A 20,869-nucleotide genomic window follows, 5' to 3' on the forward strand; every position below is an offset into this window, starting at 1 on the left:
ACACACACACACACACACACACACATATATATATATATATATATATATATATATATATATATAATATGTTTGTGTGTGTGTGTGTGTGTACGTATATATATATATATTTGTGCATCACTAAAGGAAGCAGTGATATGAGGAAAATACAAAAAGAAATATAGAAAATAAAATAAAGAAACTACAAAGTAGGTCTCATTGATGTACATGGATGCTATGCTGATATTCTTTTTTTTTTTTTTTACGTACAGTAAGTTTGTAGTTTACTCATGAAGGGTTTCTTTGCACCACTGTTTTGCTGACTATATTTCTAATCTTAGATTCTAGGAGGTCTCTGAACTTGTCACCCATGAGGAAGTAGAAGATGGGGTTGATTACGCTGTGAAAAAAGGCTATAGGTCGGGTCAAGATATAGATACTCTTTATGTGCATCCGTGTGCAAATCTCCAGTCCTGCCCAGCCTTGCATAGTTGCTATTGACACATTTCTAAGCACATGGTAGGGAGTGTAGAGAACCAGAAATAGCGCTGCCGCTGATGCAACCACCTTTAGAGGCCGCTTGTATGATGATGCCGTGCTGCGCTGCAGAGCCCTTTCCTGGACACGCAGTAGGTGTGCTATTTGGTAGGAAAAAACACAAAGTCCAAACAGAGGGAGAATATAACCTGTCACTGTCAGCCCCAAGCTGTAGCCAAGCACACTGATATCTCCCTTCAGACTGCCAAAATCTCGGCACATGGTCCAATTTTTTTCTTTTAGGTCCTGCACCATCAGCGTTATCATTGGGGCAACTTCAATGCTGACAGCTATCCAGCTCAACCCTGTAACAATCAGAGCTGTTCGTGGCCTGAGCAGATAATGGTTCCTCATTGGATACTTTATGAGCAGGAAGCGGTCCATGCTGAGCCAAACCATAAAGAGTATGGAGGAGTAAAGATTTACATGCAGGACGTAGCGGTTGATAACACAAACATAGAGATTGCTCTCTTCCTTGTGATTTGAATAAAGGTAGCAGAGGCGTGGCAATGTGGAGAGGAAAATAAGGTCTGAAACCGCAAGACTGAAGAGGTAAATATTGCAGCTCTGCCACTGTTGTAAACAAAATATATAACCAAGTACAACCAGCAGGTTGCCAAGGAAACCAACAGAGAACTCAATTCCATAAAATGTTGGCAGGTAATAGGTCTCCAGTGCCTCAACTATCTGCGTACAATTAAGCACCTGTAGCAAAAGAGGAATACAGAGAAGACAGGAGTGAAAGAAGGAGAAAGGAAGAGGACAAAGGCGAGGATTGGGGCAAAATGAGAGAAAAAACAAAGTAAATTATTTATTCAAACTAATTTATCCAGTCAGTTATATCAAAGTCTTACATTCTGGAAAAGAAAACTTTAAGGAGATCTCCTTAACTCAAACTGAACACATTGAGCACAATACACATTATATTTGTAAAGATAAGACTTACCATGGTGTAGTTGTTTTGAAAGCTGCTGTTAGCGAGGATATGATGTGCGGTAGTGAGCAGGTGCAACCTCCCTCTGTACACTGGAAACAGTAAACACAGAGTAGTCAGGGTACTGGTGCCACGAATATGACATAAATAGCCATTTCATTTATGGTTTAAGTACACAAACACTTTGCGAGTTATTTGCATTTACAGCGTGGAAATATGATGGACGCCCAAGAAAACATGACTATATAGAATATAATTTTCTTATCAAATGTCATGGTCCTGGGCCATGTGGGCCCAGTATTCTTAGTTTTCATGTATTTTTGTATTTTGTTCTTTATTTAGGCCATGCTTCCTGGGTTGATCTGTTACGTTGTTCCTTATGTGTTTTCCCTTCGTGACTCTTACCCCCTGTGTGCCCCTCTGTGTATTTATGAGCCCTCGTCTCTCTTTGTGCTTTATTCTATGTTTTCCCCAGCCCGTTATGTCTGCGTTCTTCCCGTGCTCTCTCTCCTCCTGTCTGAACCTCTGTGCCTGTACCCGTCAGCGTTATGTTCACCCCGCCCTGTCTCGTTATGGTTATCTGTGTCACCTGTGTTCCCCGTGTGTTCCCACTTTCCTCGTTAACCCTCTGTGTATTTCTGTCTGCGTCTTCCTCTGTTCGGCGTCGTGTTCTCCCTCATGTTGTGTGTAATTCTCCCCGTGGTTCGGTTCCTTGTACAGTTCATGCGTTAGTTTTCCCAGTTTTAGTTTATTCTGTATTGCTTCCCGTGGCCAGCAATAAAGCTGTGTTTTCTGAGTTTATCCCCGTGTCTGTGAACCTGCATCTTGGGTCCTTCCCCTGCCTGCCACACAACGTATCATGACAGAAGAACACGACCACAACATGGACCCAGCAGTTCACAACCCCTCCGCGGACCGACAGTACGACGCGACCGTGCCGGACCCAGCGACACAAAGACTGGAGATTGTCCGGACAGTGGAGTCGCTATGCGACAAGTGGCTGCACTGTTCCAGTGAGGAGGAACGGGAGGAGTTCGCCCGCCAGGTAGGGGTGTGCGTGTCTGTGTTCCCCTGGCTATGGGAGACGCTGCACCCCCTCGTCAGCGACCTTCTCGTCTCCGCTCTCCGACTCCGTCCGCAGCAGCAGCGGCCCGGTGGGCGTGCACCTTCACCAGAGCCGTGCCATCGCGCCGTTGCCCCGCCGCCTCATGAGCCAGTGGCGGTCAGAGTCGGAACGGTGAGGCTCACCACGGACACACCATTGGCTCACACTTCATCAGCTTCCGCATCTTCGCCACCGCCTGCCTGCACGGAGATGCCCGAGGCTGTTGACTTCGGTGAGGAGGAGCGGCAGCAGGTGTTGCGGGCTTATCGGGAGGACGAGCTCCGGTGGAAGCCCTGGCTCATCTCGGAGCAGGACCTCTCACCTGCTGCACAGCCTACCAGCCGCTCGCCGTCTCCAATCCACTTAGACTTTACTTCGCCTGCCTCATTTCTGGCAAGGATGTGGGCGGACGACCGGGAGATCGCCGCTACATCACCCCCTGCATCGGTGCCATCAGCGCCCATCGCGCCAGCTACCAGAAGGGGGCGGCGCCGGCGCCGCCGTGGCACCGCATTAACTCCGGAAATCATGGAGCCCGGTCTCTGTGAGCAGCAGCAAGCAGCTTGCACCCACGTAGAGGAGGAGCTCCGGAGAAAGCCGTGGCCTACCCCCGATTGTCAGCACATCTTTCGGGGAACACGCCTGGCTCTCGGGGGCCCTCGGAGCCGCCAGGGTCTGCAGCCTCTCACAACTCAGTTAGCTCCCTCGCAGCCACCCTCAGTTCAGTCAGCTCCCTCGCAGCCACCCTCAGTTCAGTCAGCTCCCTCGCAGCCACCCTCAGTTCAGTCAGCTCCCTCGCAGCCACCCTCAGTTCAGTCAGCTCCCTCGCAGCCACCCTCAGTTCAGTCAGCTACCCTCCTGGAAGCCCCCGCTGCCTGGTATTCTCAGCATCGGCATCTTTTCCCGTCAAGATTTATCGCTAAATCATTCGATCCTCCCTTAAGAGAGGGACTGCATCCTCGCTGCCTTCACCCCAGTACACCAGTGTCACCTGGGTCTCCAGTGTCACCCCCAGTTCAGTCTCCAGTAGCTCCGGCGCCGCCTGTAGCGCAGGCCCCAGTAGCTCCGGCGCCGCCTGTAGCGCAGGCCCCAGTAGCTCCGGCGCCGCCTGTAGCGCAGGCCCCAGTAGCTCCTGTAGCCCAGTCCCCGATAGCAGTACGGTCCGCTGGTCAGCTTGACATCCAGCCAGGGGTCTCAAATCTCTCTGGCTCTGCATCAGCTCCTGCTGGGAGCTCGGATGAGCTCATCCAGGACTCCGCGGCTCCCACGTCGCCATCTACCTCGTCAGCTGGAGGGTCCGAGGGGCCCGTTCAGCCTCCTGTCTCCACTGGAGGGTCCGAGGGGCCCGTTCAGCCTCCTGTCTCCGCTGGAGGGTCCGAGGGGCCCGTTCAGCAACCTTCCTCGTCAGCTGGGGGTTCAGGAGAACCGCACCAGCCTCATGCCACGTCAGCTGGAGGGTCCGAGGGGCCCGTTCAGCCTCCTGTCTCCGCTGGAGGGTCCGAGGGGCCCGTTCAGCAACCTTCCTCGTCAGCTGGGGGTTCAGGAGAACCGCACCAGCCTCATGCCACGTCAGCTGGAGGGTCCGAGGGGCCCGTTCAGCCTCCTGTCTCCGCTGGAGGGTCCGAGGGGCCCGTTCAGCAACCTTCCTCGTCAGCTGGGGGTTCAGGAGAACCGCACCAGCCTCATGCCACGTCAGCTGGAGGGTCCGAGGGGCCCGTTCAGCCTCCTGTCTCCGCTGGAGGGCCCGAGGGGCCCGTTCAGCACCATGCCACATCAGCTGGAGGGCCCGAGGAGCCCATCCAGCCACCTTCTGCTACGCCTGGTCCAGCCTGTGCTTCGTCAGCTGCAGCCTCAGAGCCTTCGTCAGCTGCAGCCTCAGAGCCTTCGTCAGCTGCAGCCTCAGAGCCTTCGCCTGGTCCAGCCTCAGAGCCTTCGCCTGGTCCAGCCTCAGAGCCTTCGCCTGGTCCAGCCTCCGAGTCTTCAGCCTCGTCTGTCGCGGCTTCGGCCTGTGCTTCGTCTGGTCCTGTGCCCACCGGGCCATGGCCAGCACGCCTGACACTGGAGAGCCGCCGCTGCCTTCCGCGCGGCCGGCCTCCTGAACTGCTCCGTCGTCTCCTTCGCCGCCGCCGCTGCCTTCCGCGCGGCCGGCCCCCGGAACTGCTCCGTCGTCTCCTTCGCCGCCGCCGCCTTCCGCGCGGCCGGCCTCCTGAACTGCTCCGTCTCCTTCGCCGCCGCCGCTGCCTTCCGCGCGGCCGGCCTCCGGACCGGCTCTGCCACCTGTGCCACCCGCCTGGTCGGCCCCCCGACCGTGTGACCCGTGAACTCTTGTGCCTGTGGGCTCTGGGTCGGCCCCCTGAACTTTATTTTGACTACGGTCATGTGCTCCTGTGTTTTCTGTTGTTTGTTTTGTTTCCCGTTCTGGTCCCTCCGTCCTGGTCCCCCGCCTCCCGCCCTGGGTGGGTTGTTTTCTGTTTTTGTTTTTGTTTCTCGGGTTTGGGCTGTCAGGAGCCAGCCCTTTAGGGGGGGGTGGTGTCATGGTCCTGGGCCATGTGGGCCCAGTATTCTTAGTTTTCATGTATTTTTGTATTTTGTTCTTTATTTAGGCCATGCTTCCTGGGTTGATCTGTTACGTTGTTCCTTATGTGTTTTCCCTTCGTGACTCTTACCCCCTGTGTGCCCCTCTGTGTATTTATGAGCCCTCGTCTCTCTTTGTGCTTTATTCTATGTTTTCCCCAGCCCGTTATGTCTGCGTTCTTCCCGTGCTCTCTCTCCTCCTGTCTGAACCTCTGTGCCTGTACCCGTCAGCGTTATGTTCACCCCGCCCTGTCTCGTTATGGTTATCTGTGTCACCTGTGTTCCCCGTGTGTTCCCACTTTCCTCGTTAACCCTCTGTGTATTTCTGTCTGCGTCTTCCTCTGTTCGGCGTCGTGTTCTCCCTCATGTTGTGTGTAATTCTCCCCGTGGTTCGGTTCCTTGTACAGTTCATGCGTTAGTTTTCCCAGTTTTAGTTTATTCTGTATTGCTTCCCGTGGCCAGCAATAAAGCTGTGTTTTCTGAGTTTATCCCCGTGTCTGTGAACCTGCATCTTGGGTCCTTCCCCTGCCTGCCACACAACGTATCATGACATCAAAAGCTCAGATGAGCTCTCCTCCATTATTACCAGCATGATATTGAAACAAGGGTTGGAAAAAACGAATTTTTTAAATTTTATTTTTCAAATTTTCAACCAAATCGAGTGTTTAAATTCTTCTGAATTTTCGAAAAAAATGTAAACATTTGCATTCAATTGATGAAGACTCGTATAGTTTTATTTGAAATCTTTCCTAATCTGAATAATAAAATAAACATATTTGAGTCTATTTTGTCAACACATATTTCTGCTTGAATATTTATATTGTCTGATTACAATGCACGACTGCTTGCATCACTGTAATATATTCAATATTATTATTATCTATGAATTGATCCCATAGGCTGCCTTTACAAACATTTGTAAAATAATAAGTTGTTCTGAAGAGCTCACTGAACTCAAGTGTGGGAAAAGGAAACCACTGTTGCAACATGTCAGTTTGTGCAACTGTTTTTTTTCCCTTTCCGACATTCGTAATGATAATTTCTAAATAAAATTATTGCAAAGTGAATCATTTATGACCCACAGTGACTCAGCCATGATGTGACAGACCGCATACAGTTACAGAGCAGGTTCACTGAGTGCTGTTTCAAGATAAAACCTCCATGTCAGTTCCACCGGATTATCCGACAGTACATTCTCCAATGTTATTGATGCTCAAAAGTTAGTTACTGAAGGTCTTATTTTCCCATATTGAAAAATTATAATTTTAGAACACATCATGTGTGTGTGTCTTGGTTAAACCACAATATCAATAGAAGTGTGAAAATAAGATTTTTTTTCGCCCTTTCTCAGCCACGCCTAACTAAAGTTGAGACTGTCTTCTTTATATGTAAACAAAGCAACAATGTGTTTAAATCTGAAAAACACATCATCAGTGGATTTGGTTAAAGCACAGCATCAGTGTATAAAGAAGATATTTTCATCCATTTAATAAAAGTTGAAGCTATATGCATTTTATGTTAAAACAGCAACAATGTGTTAAAATGTGAAATCACACTCATTGCATGATTCTATAATTTTACTTACAGTCTCCTTTGAGCTGATGGTCTTGCTTGGTGGCTTCTGGCAGTCCTGACTAAAATGGCAAAATTCATAAAAAATTAATCAAAAATGTTTTTATTTCATTGTTTTTTGTCTAGTCATCCAATGCTACTTTATTTTAGTATACAGAGCTATTTCCCTGGAATTTGTTGTTCAAACGTTAAAGGCGTAAGTTCTAAGAGCACTGAAATGTTTTCTAGAAGGTATTTTTGAGTCACTGTATGGTTATACTTGTTCATAAGAAGCTGCAAAAATTTCAGTCACGTACATCTTGCATCAACCAATAGTTGAGTTCCTTTTTAGTTAGAGCATGATTTTCAAAATAACTCTTTACTCACTTCAGAGTAAACTCACACTTCCTCTTTCTGTATTATAAAAAATGTGTTATGTAGAACCCAAAATAATTTTTCTTCTCCACTATCAGTCACTCAATCAGTAGTGTGGATAATTTTAGCATGACATCCTCAAGCACTTTATTAATAAAGTGGCATGGTTTTGCACATGTTGAAAATGCCACATTCTCACTTCTAAATAAATTGTATGCAGTTTGAGCAAGTGTGCTACTTGAGTAGGCCATGTTGGAGGCATGAATTCATGGGACTATTACCTGTGCTAATACAATATTGGCTCAAATTCTTGCTAGTAGGCATCACAACGATTTTCTACAAGGCAGCTGGTAGACTATGCAATGTCTGACACTGCAAATGCACTTGTATGTAGGTGTAGTGAAGCATGGCTGTTTCTTACAACGGCCTCTAATTATCAGCTGGGGAGGAGTGGATGTTCGCGCTATCCTCCTTCATGCCACCACAATCTGGAAGAGCTCACACAGCTAAAGGACTTGGTTGCTCAGCTGCAAGCAGAAAATCGGCAGATGCGGCAAAAGCGAGAATCGGAGCAACCTGGAACCAGTGCTGCTTCTACGGGTTCATTAACCCATGGGTATTCTGCTATTTAAGCTCCCGTGACTGAGAGACTGATTTATCTTCCTCGGGAGAGGTAGTGCCCATGGTTCAACGGTAAGACTGGAATAGGTATTGCCGAGTGGGTGGAAGAGGTGCAGGCCTGTTTGAGGGTACGACATCTTTCACCAGCCGACCAAACCCTGTTTATCTATGATCACCTGGAAGGCGAGCCCAGAGAAGAGATTAAATATCAGCTTCCAGAGGAGAAAGATGGTCGTGAAAAGATTTTGACTATTTTACAGGAACTGTATGGGTGTACTAAGTCATATGTTTCTCTGCAGGAGGATTTCTTTTCAAGATGACAGCAGGAGGGAGAGACATTACAGGAATTTTCACATGTTCTTATGTGTCTCATGCATAGGGTTGTGAAACAGTCCCCTCGTGATCTGCTGAACAAAGATGTCTTGCTTAAAGATCCGTTTGTTGAAAATGATTGTTTCTTACAAAGAGAATTAAAGCAGTATGTCCGCGGCCACCCTACTGCCACCTTGATGGATGTTCGTCGGGAGGCTATATTATGGGAGCGTGGAGGTATGCCAAGGGGCAGTAGGAATAGAAGTTACTCGGTTCCCCCGGTGTTAGGATTTCAGCACAGTGTCCAGGAGGTCCCTTTTAGAGGTAGTCTGGCAGGTATTGCACCCTATGAATCTAAAATACAGGAGTTGAAAGAGATTCTTAAAAGTCAGCAAGAGCAGTTGAATCAGCTCGCAAGGGGTCTTGCTGCTTTGAATAGTGCTTCCAAACCATATCCTGCCTCACGTAATAAGGCCATAATTTGCAGACAGTGCCAGAAGGTTGAGCATTTTGCCAGAGAGTGCCCTGGTGAGCCCACAGTCATGCCTGCTCAGTCAGCTGGTACAGCACCGCAAGCCAGTTCAAGTAATGTTGTTTGTTCTTCCATTCAGGAAAACTTCCGCCCCCTGAACCATTGAGCCGAGGTTAAGGTTAATGTTTAACCTGAGTCATGTGAAACATGTTCGCCGTTCACTTAGGCTCAGAGTCTGTAGTACCTGACCCTTTGCCCCAGGTTATTGGTAGGAAACCAGTAACACCCGTTGTCCAAGCCACTACCTCAGTCTTCCCTGGGTATGCATTGTCTGACCTTCATGTTTTGCAGGTGACTGACCCCATGATCTGGGAGTTTCTGCAGTTTTGGAGACAGGGGCCTGATGCCAAGGAATGTGGTTGCACTTCAAGGCTGACCCTTGGGTTGGTCAGGCAATGGCATAGGTTAGTGGAGCAGGATGACATGTTATATTGGATGGTCTGTCATCCTGGGAGAGAAGAGACGCTGCAGGTATTGTTACCCAAGTCCCATCAGGGTCAGGTTTTGCAGCAGCTGCACCAGGAGCATGGTTATCAGGGTGTTCGGAGAACAGTAGATGTGGTTTCTCAATGGTGCTCAATGGCCTGTCATTTTCTCAATGGATAGGGATGTATGGAAACACCCAACAGTGGTGCCAGGAGTGTGAGCGATGACGGTCGGCTAAAGATGCGCAAACCCATCCTAATGTTTATATGGGTCATTTGCCCGCAAATCCCTGAAGCTAATTGGTGTAAGACATGCCACGACCAGCGTGTAAAGGAAGTTCCCCTGCGAGAAGGTCAGTTGGTTTATCTGAAGGAAGTTGGGCTTAGAGGCCGTCATAAAATTCAGGATGTTTGGAGAACCCTCAATGTCCCCTGTGGTTTGCACAGATCCGCTGCCAGGTATTGCTGATGTCCAGAATGGTGTGGCCCCTTTACATAGGACTACTCGGGCTAATGCTGGGATGCCCTCAAATCCACATCATCTTCCCCAGGTCGCAGGAAGCACTGCAGGAAAGCTGCTCATTTAGTAACACCCTTAGAGAGTGGTAACAAGACTCTTACTGTCACGGTGTGGCATGGCACACCGTGGAAGGAGTGGGGAAGGAGGACCCAGGCGCGGTGCTCTATGTATAGACAGTGTTTATTTACAAAGTGAAACAACGTAACAATAAATCCCCGTGTTCTCCCAGACTCCAGTGTCGTGTCTCCCCGTGAATAGTCCGTGTTTCTGTGCTCTCTCCGCTCCCGTGTCAGCACCCCCCGGTGCTCGCTGCTCTCGTGTCTTCCACGCTGCTCCTGCGGGAAACATAAGACGCAGCCGTCAGGACACATACAACTGCGGGCATGCACACACACTAACTCAATAACAGGACGACTAACGTGGAGTCTCATGCAATGATCCCGCGTCGGTGGGAGCTCCAAGACTCTCCTAAGTAGCTCCCCCGACGAGCCCTGATCAGCGGCAGGTGTGTGGCTTCGGGTGTGGCCAGTCCTTCCACAGGGCCACACCCCTCAGGCCTGCAGGTGGCTGAGCTCCATCCTCCAAGCATACCCGCAGACGTACACACACACGCACACACACACACACATCTACAAGCATGGAGAAGAGCAGCAGCAACACCAAAATACATATAATAATGATAATAATAATATAATACATAACTGCTCAGGGATCCTGGGTCGCCCAGTCCCAGGACCCTGACACTTACGGGCTTGTTATAATGTGGCATAGTAGGGTGGACCCTGACTACTGCTTCTCTCTGTTTCATTACAGGATCATGCTAAACCACTGCTGTCTTGTCTTATGGTCTTGTTTACTTGTTGTCCTGTTTCTACTTTTAATTCGGTTTATTACAACTAGGGTCGGCATTTATTTGCCCCTTGTGTGATGGTATTTTACGCTTGATGGTGATGTTTTAAAGTGTGTTTAAAGGAGACTCTAGGATAGAATCTGTATTTGTTGTTTATTTTAGTTGTTTACTTTGTGTAACTCTTCTGTCCTTTTCTTTTGAGAAGGTCCGGCCGTTTGTGGGAGACTAGGCACGTGTGGTGGTTTCCCTTCCTCCAAAGAATGCATGTGTGTACACTGGGGTATAGGTATAACACACCGGTTAGATTGCAGTGAGGATTGCGGTGAGGTCGCACGGGTGAGTAGCGGGTGGCACACTGGGCACTCCTCCCTGTAGTCTGCCTCCAAGTGGGCAGTATTCCCCCTTTATATTTAGTTTACCTGTTTGTCAGGCTGTTACTGTACAAAGGCAGTCCTTTTAATTAACCTTTTTACTTCTATTGATGATTATCAAATAAAGTATTTTTAGTAATTTTGTTTGTTTCTTTGCCCCACCGGTGCTCCAGATAACAAACCTGCGTGATTGTGAAAATTGGTACATCTATTAATCATCTTTTTTTACACCCCACGAAAACAATAGCATTTAGGTTGGTGGTGTTTCGCTCCTCTGCAATCCCTTGCGCCACTACATTTGGTGTGTGTCGACGGGATGTAAGTTCAGCTTTAACCTGCCTCAGCCAAATCCTTTCCTCCCCTCCTGGCGCCGCTACATAGGCAATATCAAGAAAGCTTCAGGGCTGCAGTGCATGAGAAATTAAGTCTTGTTTTTTCATTGCAGTGTGGGTACACTGGACAGGCCACCAGTCTGATGCAGGGCTCCATTCCAACACCTTGATACTTTTCTTTTTTTCAGCCATTCTGTTGTAGATTTGCTGTTGTGGGATCAATGCCTGCTGCATGACACAATTTGGGCCAAACTTCAGCTGTTGGCTTAACATCTGACTTGAGATTACTTTGGTGACAAGCGGCACCTCTCCTTGGGGCCAGAGGCCAGTGGGGTTGCCCGAGCACTGCCTGATTGAAATGAATTCAGAGTTTATTCGCGAAGACCTCAGTACTCAGTACAAAGTTGCAAAGACAGTAAGAGAGGAGCTCCACCTGACTCACACTTGTGCTCACACTTGCTCACAAGTGCATTTCATTAGCAGCTACTCAGACTCTTAATTCACAAGGAAGCAGTATAGGTATACTTTCATGTGATAATGTTCTTTTTCACTGCGTGGCACATATGCAGTGTTTAAAAATGTTTTCATCCAGAACAACAACACATCAAAAACTAAAACAAACAAAAAACAAATAGTGACGTTATATTATTTTTGTCCATAAAAACTCAGACTTGGCCTCCAATACTGCTGTGTGTGTCTTTTTGATTAGAATATGTCCTATAATCTGCACATTAAACAAATCTAGGGCTTCCTTCTTTCATCTACACAGTATTGCCATAATTAGAAACATCGTGTCTCAGACTGATGCTGAAAACTAGTTCATTCATTTGTTCTATGCAGGACTATTGTAGCTTGATAAGTCATTAGCTGATCCAAAACGCTGCAGCAAAAGTGCTTAGCAGGGTCTAAAAAGGGAGATCCTGTTTCTTTACTGGCAAGATCCGTCTCCCAAAAAATCAGCTTCTTTCATATCTTAAAGACTTCATAGTATGATATTATCCCAGCAGAGCACATCATAGTTTTCAGTTCACAGGCTCTTTTCCTGTGGAACCAGTTTTCAGTTTGAGTTCAGTTAGGTCTGGATCAGCTAACGCTTAAAGATTAAGCTGCTAGGGGACTTCTCCAATCCATTCGTCTGTCTATGTCTAATATTGTAGTTTATTAATCTTACTATATAAAGTGCTTTAAGATGACTGTTTTTGTGACTTGGCACAATGTAAATAAGCCTATATGAAAATGCTGTCTACACATCAAGAAAAACACTTCTCATCATCAGTAAGAGTAAATCAAATGGCTAATATGTTAATGCGACATTGTTGGTTTGTTCATTTTCCAGCATATTGTATTCAACACCTGTCCTGTGGTTACATAACACACTAATCGTGATTATGTTGAGCCTGATGGTGAGTCTACAGTATATTTTGGCAACAGAGCTTACAATGTTTAGCAGCCTTTTGAAAGCACATGACATAGTGCTGAGAGATCATAAGACACATTCGTGTGAGACAAAGTCAGGTTGGGCCTTTATTGAAAACCTTTAACTCCAGATAAAGCAAGCCAGACATAATACAGCTGGCATGTCCTTATGAAACCCAGGCAGGGACTGTGAGGGGTTTGTTTGGTTACGGGATCAAAAGTAATCTTTCAGCATTCCTGTCTTTAATAGTGTTCAGTTTGTTCTAGCGGAGGCCAGCGCTAGGGCAAAGATGTAAGTCTGTTTTAATTCTCACGTGAGAAAAATCACGTTATGTTTTGCCTATATTTACAGTGGCTATATAATCATCTTTGAATTATGAATTCATTTTTATTCTCCAGATTACAAGACCCCCCCCCCGCTTGCTTTTCTTTTTAGTTTAATTTATTTAAATTATTTATTTCTTTAAATAATGATACGCATAAAATATGCTTTACTTAGTTTTCTTAAAGTTAATTAAGTCATATTAATGAAAATAATTTTTCCCCTTCTCATCTCTTTTACATTGTTGCGTGCAAGCCTTTGTTTAAATAGCATAATGAAACAGTCACATTATTATTTTTACAATAATGCCTTTCTTATATTTAATATAGTTCAAGATCTTTTTATTTGCTGTTTTGTGTAGGAGAAGAGTGCTCTCTGGTGGCAGGCCTAAGCAAACGTAAGTCTTGCGTATCTTCATGACAGCATGTGCAGCTGAAGGGTTTTTGACATCTCATGCAAATGCAGTCTGTATGACAAACTTTTTGTGTTTTTACGTTGACCACGAATTGGGATTTTTGTGATTTGAACAGTTCAAAGTGACTCTCCAATGCACAACTTGGTGCTCTGTAGTATCCTGGAGTGAAATAAGACATTTTGCTACAAGAAACGGGAAAAAGAGAAACAATTTAATTGAATTTCTTGTAGCATAATTGTTTTATATGGTTTACATTAGTTTTATTGTTGTTTGCCCCTCTTGTTGGCCTGCCAACTCTGTGCAGCTGCTGCACTAACTGGATGTTATTGAATGCTGAATGCAGTTACAACAAAATGCATCTGTCCCCTTCAAACCTGCCGTGTACGTGCTTTTGAAGCAGAGTAAAATGAAACCATGAAAGTGTAAATATGTGCTTCATGTTGTGTTTGTTGTTTACAGGACATCAAAAGACAAGCTGCATGTTGTAAGTTATATAAATGAGATCCACTGATAAGCAGACTGTGTTCATATTCACAGGAACTGTGTACAAACCATAACATTGTTTAATTACATTTGTAAATTTTGTGTACCAGCCTCAGCAAACATTGTATGATGCCAATTTTTTGCAGCAGAGGGCAGCATTAAGTCGATACTCATATATCGGGCTGAAATTCCAAGTGTCCTACCTTAGTTTATAAAGAAATACATAGATAGAATTGTGTAGATAGAACAACAATGAAATAGACAAAGAACTTAGTTTTAAAAAAGTATCAACATTTGTAGCTAAAAATGAACAAGTTAAGAATCATAAAGATGCGTTTTTGTGGGATAGTGAATGACAGTAAAATAATGCAGAAGGAGACAGAATGAGAGTCAGTAAGAATATAGATAACAGAGCAGAGGGTGCATCTGCCTGCAATGTCATAGCGCTCTCATAATTTGTATTTGTGTGTATGCTTGTGTTAGTTGATCTCTGTTTGAGACAAACTTAATCTGCTTAGACGAACGCTCTCCACCTGAGACGACCAATTAGTCCCAAATGTACCCTGAGGTATTTGTGTGTACACAAAGAAACACAAAGATGAAGAAAACAAGAATGACTAAAGGGAAGAGAAAGGAGTGGGTGGCCCAAAAGGAAAAAAAATCACATCTGTTGATAGAATAAGGCCATATTGTTTGGTCTGACAACAATTGGTATAATTTTAAGGACATTTTCACGGTGCAGTAAAACATGAGTGAGGTGAGTGAATGTCTGCTTCATGCAGGCTGATTCTCAGTGAGTGTTCCCATTAGTCTCTGCAACTTACACGGCTGTCCTAGTTCTGGAAGGTGACACACTTAGAGCTTTATCACTACAAGTCTGCACTAATTATCGACATGGTTCACATTTGACAGTGGGTTAATTGGATCACAATTCGACACAGCAAATTGTCTCGTAAAGGTTTAACATGTATGAAATTACAGAGGTGAGGATGAGAGATAAATTACCTCAATTCTTGAAATATGTCCAAAACCTTTGAATTTGTCATAAACTTTTCTCTACATAAATGCGCTTTTGAATCCTTTTTGTCTTATTTCAATGTTTCTCCTCTATCATCATTTCAGCCTTACCTAACTCTTTTTTAAAATCATGTCCTTCATTTTCTTCCAGTCCTCAATTTCCAAAATGTTCTCAGAGGCACGATCAGGCCGTGTTTCAGTAATTCATTCAGTGTTTGTCTGAGCAGCACACAAATTGGCCTTCACAGACAGAGGGGAGATTGGGGGCTTCACCTGCTCCTGTCCCCTTGTTGGGGTCACAGGCAGGTCCAGCTACGCAAGCTGATTTTAAAAATGTTCAAAGCCTCCAAACACTTCTTGTTTTCATTGTTCAAGTGGGAATCCACAGCGACAGAATGGGGGCAGTTTCAGAGCTGTTTAGACTCAGGATGTTTTATCCATGTCAGACGCTTACCATTTATTAATGTAATTTATTAGCCCACCACCCAATGTAAGCTTTATGCCACAGCTGCTCTAAATTAACACTTTTAAAAAAATGTTTCTGTAATGGATAATCCAGCTCTATGCACAAGCTGTTTAATCAAAATGATATTTTTGAAAATTATAGTTTTACGCATAAGCAGTAAAAAAAAAGTAATTTAATGCACATTTTTATTTTTTGTATAAGAAGCCATATTGATGCCACAACTGGACAGCTTTCTCTTAGATATAGATCACTATTACTTTTTATGCTTTTTTATGTTTAAAATCTGTATGAAAATGTGTAATAATATGCTATGCTAATAAGCTAATATGCTAATTACTTTTGTAGGTTTGCTTTCACACAGAACATGATTAAATAAGCACGATTGCCATATCTATCTTTTATGAGACCTGCAGACGCTCTTAGTGCGAACCGCGATCTCCTTTGATAACATTTGGCATTCTTTGCTGTGCTGTGCATCTATTTCATTTTCAGTCACTGCAGTTCCAGAAGCTTGTTTTACACACGCTGGTGGTGTATGCTGTGTAAGGCTTTCTCAGCGTTACTGATATGATTGCCTCTTCTGTCTACTGGGACTCATAAATTCAAAACCACCATCAGGTCAGCTAACTGTCTGCTAATCGCTTCGCTAGTCACTGAAAACGTTGCTGAAAGCTAAATTTCTCAGCCTCAGCTAAGTGCTGCGTATAACCTTTACACATTTTCACTTCAATCTCTTATCGGCAGCCCTTAGAGTTAGTCAAGCACAAGGTTAAGTTGTGGCTATATCCAGACGCTTTATGGTTGTATGCTGTTACGGTCATGCGAGCTCTCCGCTTTAATGCTGTCCTGCTGTGCTCATGGCCTACAGTACAGCTTCAGATAACATTTGGTTAGGTTGCACATATGTTCTCTGACGGTGAACTGTCAGGACTGTCAGCAGCAACCTGCTTTCAATTATCCTCAACAGTAGCTTGTAGATTTTTCACTAGCTACGAAACTTGTTCCCCATATTAAACTGCCAGTTACTGTGACACACACACAGGGGTGCACTCTAAATGGCAGCATCTGTCTATGATTTGCCTCCTCGTGCTCAGAGTCCACATGAATTGTTATCATTCATTTGGCAGGTGTGAGTTTTCTGTGGAGGATTTCCAAGCACATGCACACACACACTCTTAAGGATCTTCTCTTGTTTCATTACTGGCATCGCAAGTTTTACTGATGTGAACATATCCACAGTGCATACAAAATAATGGTCCTCCTGTTATGCATCTTGACTTGATGACATCATGCTGCTGCTGGTGATGGGGAACCTGGGAGCCGTGAAACAGGTTACATTATGTAAAGCCCACTGTAATGGTTTAGAACAGCGAGTGTCTTGTAAACTGCTGTGATGACTCTGAAGCCATGTACATTGCTCTAGACAGCAGGTGCTCATAACAGGAGTATTCAATGAGCACACCAGCTCTCTTATCACTCTTTCACTGGAGACCAGTGTCTCTGTCAGCTGACAGTCAAGTGGGCCGACAAAAAAACCAAAAAAAACCCACGTCTATTTCCGAAAATGACATCAGAAGTTTTTAACTTTCAGCTTGTTTCCTTTTTCCTCCTGTCTGGATTCTTCTTGTTTCTCTGTCGTCATCATTGCAACGGTCTTTACTTTTGTTCTTTCGTTCCCTCACTATGCTATAGTATAAAATCAATCATAGCTCACATAAACACAGCTAGAGAGGGTTTTTTGTCAATGGACCAATGGCTTGTCATACCAGCAACCTCCTAATTGGTGTCACAAAGTGTCAGGGGATGAGGAAATTTTTAGGCTCCACAGAGAACTTCACTGAAATCTGTCTCCACGCTTAAGAACACAGAGCTCGCAACAGGCGCTTGGAGGAAAATATTGCATTGAGCAGAAGGTGGATGGTATTCTCACATCAGTTTGACAAGATAAAAAGTAACATGAGGAACTAAGGTTTCACACTTAGCCGAATTCACAATATGAAGCCTGACAGCTTAAAGTCTAAATATCTTACTATAAAAGGCATCCGTGTCAGAGGTGAAGAATTACGACTTTCCTCTGTGGGGTCTTTGACTTCCTGGTTTGTATGTGTTGGCACTTGATGACGGGGCTCACTTTGCCAGCCATTGTTGAAGTGGTCAAAAGTTCTCCTAAATAGCACACCCACAGGAATTTCTCTTGGTCTGCTTGGCTCTAAGAAAATAAATACAGGAAATATGGAGAGAGATGATGTTTGGAGGTGCTCACCAGGAGAAACGAAACCATTAAGATTTTCAATGGTTGTGCTGTGGTCAGGAACAGTTATTCGGTTTCTTTTATTATACTTATGCACACATACATAGAAAAAATGGTAACAGAACAAACGGAAGCCATCTCTCCCATTTCTGCTCGTGCGCCCTCTGTCATTGCCTCTGTCAGCAGGTAGATGGGGCGAAGGTCTTGCCCTGTGACATCCCAACTCTCTGCTAGTCTCACGGTGGCTCACATTTCGGGACCGTGGATTTGATTAGGCTCATATTGGCCGGCTGACTCACTGTCCTTGAGTTATGTTGCACTGTGAAGAGAGAGTCTGCATGGGTATGTGGTCAAGGAGAGATGGAGCTAAATTAGATTTTTGCTCAGATGGAAAACTAAAATAACCCCGCGCAGAATCTCTGCTCTGTCAGTGCCACAATTCCTCACTCGATTTGTAATTCAAAACACGACCTTGTCTTTAGAAAAATCATACAAACAGTACTTTTGTTTTAAATTTTCCACACGCCGCACCTCTCTGTGAATGGCAATGTTGGTTAGATACAGCCGGTTAGATAATGAGAGGGTGAAGACGCGTGTGCCACAGCTCCTGCACCTGATTTTACGAAATTTCGACAAATATCAAAGTAATACATCTTCTTCCCACAAAGCAACATAGGGATTGTGAAGAGTGCATTCTTCTCCAAATGCCTCCAAAAAAACTAAATCCGAAGCTAGTGGCGACAGAAACGACCGAATTTGATGTGGCCTCAACTGAAAATGACGGCGCCAAAGCTGGCACGCCAGTTAACTCCGCACTCGAGGAATATACACAAGGTAACAAACAAGTACTCTCTGCGATTACTTCCTTGGATAATAAGATAACTCAAATGAAAATAGACGTTTGCGACACCCTACGTGGGGAAATCGCAACGCTAAGGGCTGAAAATAATGAAGCCATCACAGCTCTAAAAACGGTAATGGAAAATTACAATGCACAGCTGAAAGATCTATCAGAATCAGCGACAATCACTTCTAACTCCGTGGTGAAACTAGAAGAAAAAGTCAAACAACTTTCTAATAAAGTGGAACAACTGTCCGAAAAATGCACTGATCTGGAAGGGCGTTCAAAGAGGAAAAATATAAGGATAGCCGGAGTACCTGAAGGTAGAGAAAAAGGTCAACGTCCTAGAGACTTTGCGGCAAGGCTACTACGAGACCTACTAGACCTGGACGAAACCCCACTGGTGGACCGTGCACACAGAGCCCTACGAGTGACCCCAGAAGAAGAGGCCCCGCCACGACACTTGATTGTGAGGATACACTATTGCCATACTATGGAAGAAATACTTCGAAGAATCTCCATCAGGAAAAATCTGAAGCTCGGAGATATCCGCGTTCAGATTTTCCGCGACCTACCCCAGGCGGTGGTAAAACGACGTGCAGCGTTTACTCCAGCAAGAAACCTGCTTCGAGACCAACCCGGAGTTAAATATGGACTTCTATACCCGGCTAAACTTAGGGTGACACACAATGGTACGGAACTGGTCTTTATAGATCCCAACGAAGCACTTCGCTACGCACAAGAAAAATTTGGATCTCAATAAGGACGGCATAAGGTAGATAAACCAGAGCTCTGCATCTGGCCCAATGACACGTACTTACTTTGATATAAAAAATCATCATTTGCCCAGGAGCTATGGACAAAGGAAGTTTTGAGATAGAATATTTTGGTAAGCTTAGTTTTTGTTATAGCATCCCCTCGAATTTTTTTTTTTTTTTTTTTTTTTTTTTTTCCTGGGATACACGGAAGGGGATGCATTGCTTACGTTTTTTTTTTTTGTTTTTTTTTTGTCACGGTTACACACAGGTAGGGGGGTGGGGGGTGAGGGTTGGGACCCATATCTCGACTGTACGAATATGGAAAATACGAGAATTAAGCCGCCCTAAAGTATACAAATGCAAGATAATGGAAAGGTAAAAAATGTGGATTTAACTTTTTGTACTTGGAATGTAAAGGGTGTAAATGAACCTGTTAAAAGAGGCAAAGTTTTATCGTACTTGAAATCTCTTAACGTGGATATTATTTTTTTACAAGAAACTCACTTGAAAAATGCGGCTCACAATAAACTTAAATGTAGATGGATAAATCAGGTGTACTACTCAACACTTTCCGCCAAAACTAGAGGGGTAGCTATCTTAATCAAGAAAGATACCCCGTTCAAACATAACTCCACTATAGTTGATAAGAATGGGAGATATGTATTAGTGACTGGGGAGCTGCATACTACTCCAATTATTCTACTGAATGTCTATGGGCCCAACCATGACGATCCAGAATTCTATAGAAAGGTCTTCAGCTTAATTCCGGATATACCCAACAGTAATTTAATAATTGGAGGTGACTTTAACCTAGTATTAGACCCATATTTGGATAAATCCTTGTCCAAAAAAATCACACCGTGTAAAAGCAGTAATTTTATTAAAACATATATGAAGAATATGAATATCTGTGATGCGTGGAGAATTTTAAATCCATCAGGCAGAGAGTATTCTTTCCACTCCCACATACACAATAGTTATTCAAGGATTGATTATTTTTTGGTGGATGGAAAAATGCTCCCTCTAATTCGAAATGCAACCTATCATAATATTATTATCTCTGATCACTGCCCCGTTACTTGCTCCTTTGCACTTAGTAACCCCATTAAAACATACAGAAATTGGAGATTTGACCCACAATTACTGAACGATTTAGAATTTAAACAATATATAAACTCTCAGATGTCTTTATTCTTTGATATAAACGATAATGCTGAGACCTCTCCAGATATACTATGGGAAACGTTTAAAGCTTATATCAGGGGGTTTATAATATCATATCAAGCGTCACGGAACAAAAGGAATAAATTAGAACAGCTAAATTTAGAAAAAAGAATCCACGAACTGGACGTCAATAATGCAATGGCTCCTTCTTTAGATAAGTATAATACTATTTGTGCACTAAAATATAAACTAAACCAAATATTATCTATTAATATTAATAGAACTTTCACTTTTGTGAGACAGAACTATTTTGAATTTGGGGATAAACCCCATAAGTTGCTAGCCAGACAACTAAAGAAACTAGAAAATGATAGAGCGATTCATAAAATCAGAACAAGTAACGGAAATCTGGTCACATCACACAAAGATATTAACGATAACTTTAGACAGTTTTATGAATCCCTCTATACTTCTCATCCCACTGCAGGGCCTAATGAAATGCAGGAATTTTTAGATAAATGTGATCTTCCTGTGTTAGACCAGACAAATGCCAATATTTTGAACGCTAAGATCACAATTGAAGAAATTACAAAATCTATCGGATTACTAAAAAACAACAAGAGTCCAGGCCCTGATGGGTTAGGGAATGAGTTTTATAAATACTTTAAGATCAAATTAAGTCCATATCTATTTAAATTATATAACCATGCATACAAAATGA

At 44.2% G+C, this 20,869-nt stretch overlaps 1 protein-coding gene and 1 long non-coding RNA gene across 2 annotated transcripts; both read right to left on the reverse strand.

The window, feature by feature from the left end:
• Positions 1–264: 264 nt before the first annotated feature.
• LOC111500618 (succinate receptor 1) lies at positions 265–7,078 on the reverse strand. The gene is made up of 3 exons (XM_076892036.1): positions 6,712–7,078; positions 1,460–1,539; positions 265–1,218 (listed from the first exon to the last, which is right to left on the reverse strand). Exons 2-3 carry the CDS (start codon positions 1,460–1,462, stop codon positions 265–267), a joined length of 957 nt encoding a protein of 318 aa, XP_076748151.1. The 5' UTR covers positions 1,463–1,539; positions 6,712–7,078.
• A 2,545-nt stretch (positions 7,079–9,623) lies between these two features.
• LOC143421950 (uncharacterized) lies at positions 9,624–10,167 on the reverse strand. Its single transcript, XR_013101552.1, has 2 exons — positions 9,882–10,167; positions 9,624–9,797 (listed from the first exon to the last, which is right to left on the reverse strand). It is a non-coding gene; the product is annotated as an uncharacterized LOC143421950 (long non-coding RNA).
• Between the last annotated feature and the right edge of the window lie 10,702 nt (positions 10,168–20,869).

Source organism: Maylandia zebra, linkage group LG14 (assembly GCF_041146795.1).
Source record: "Maylandia zebra isolate NMK-2024a linkage group LG14, Mzebra_GT3a, whole genome shotgun sequence".
In the NCBI taxonomy this organism is placed as follows: Eukaryota; Metazoa; Chordata; class Actinopteri; order Cichliformes; family Cichlidae; genus Maylandia; species Maylandia zebra.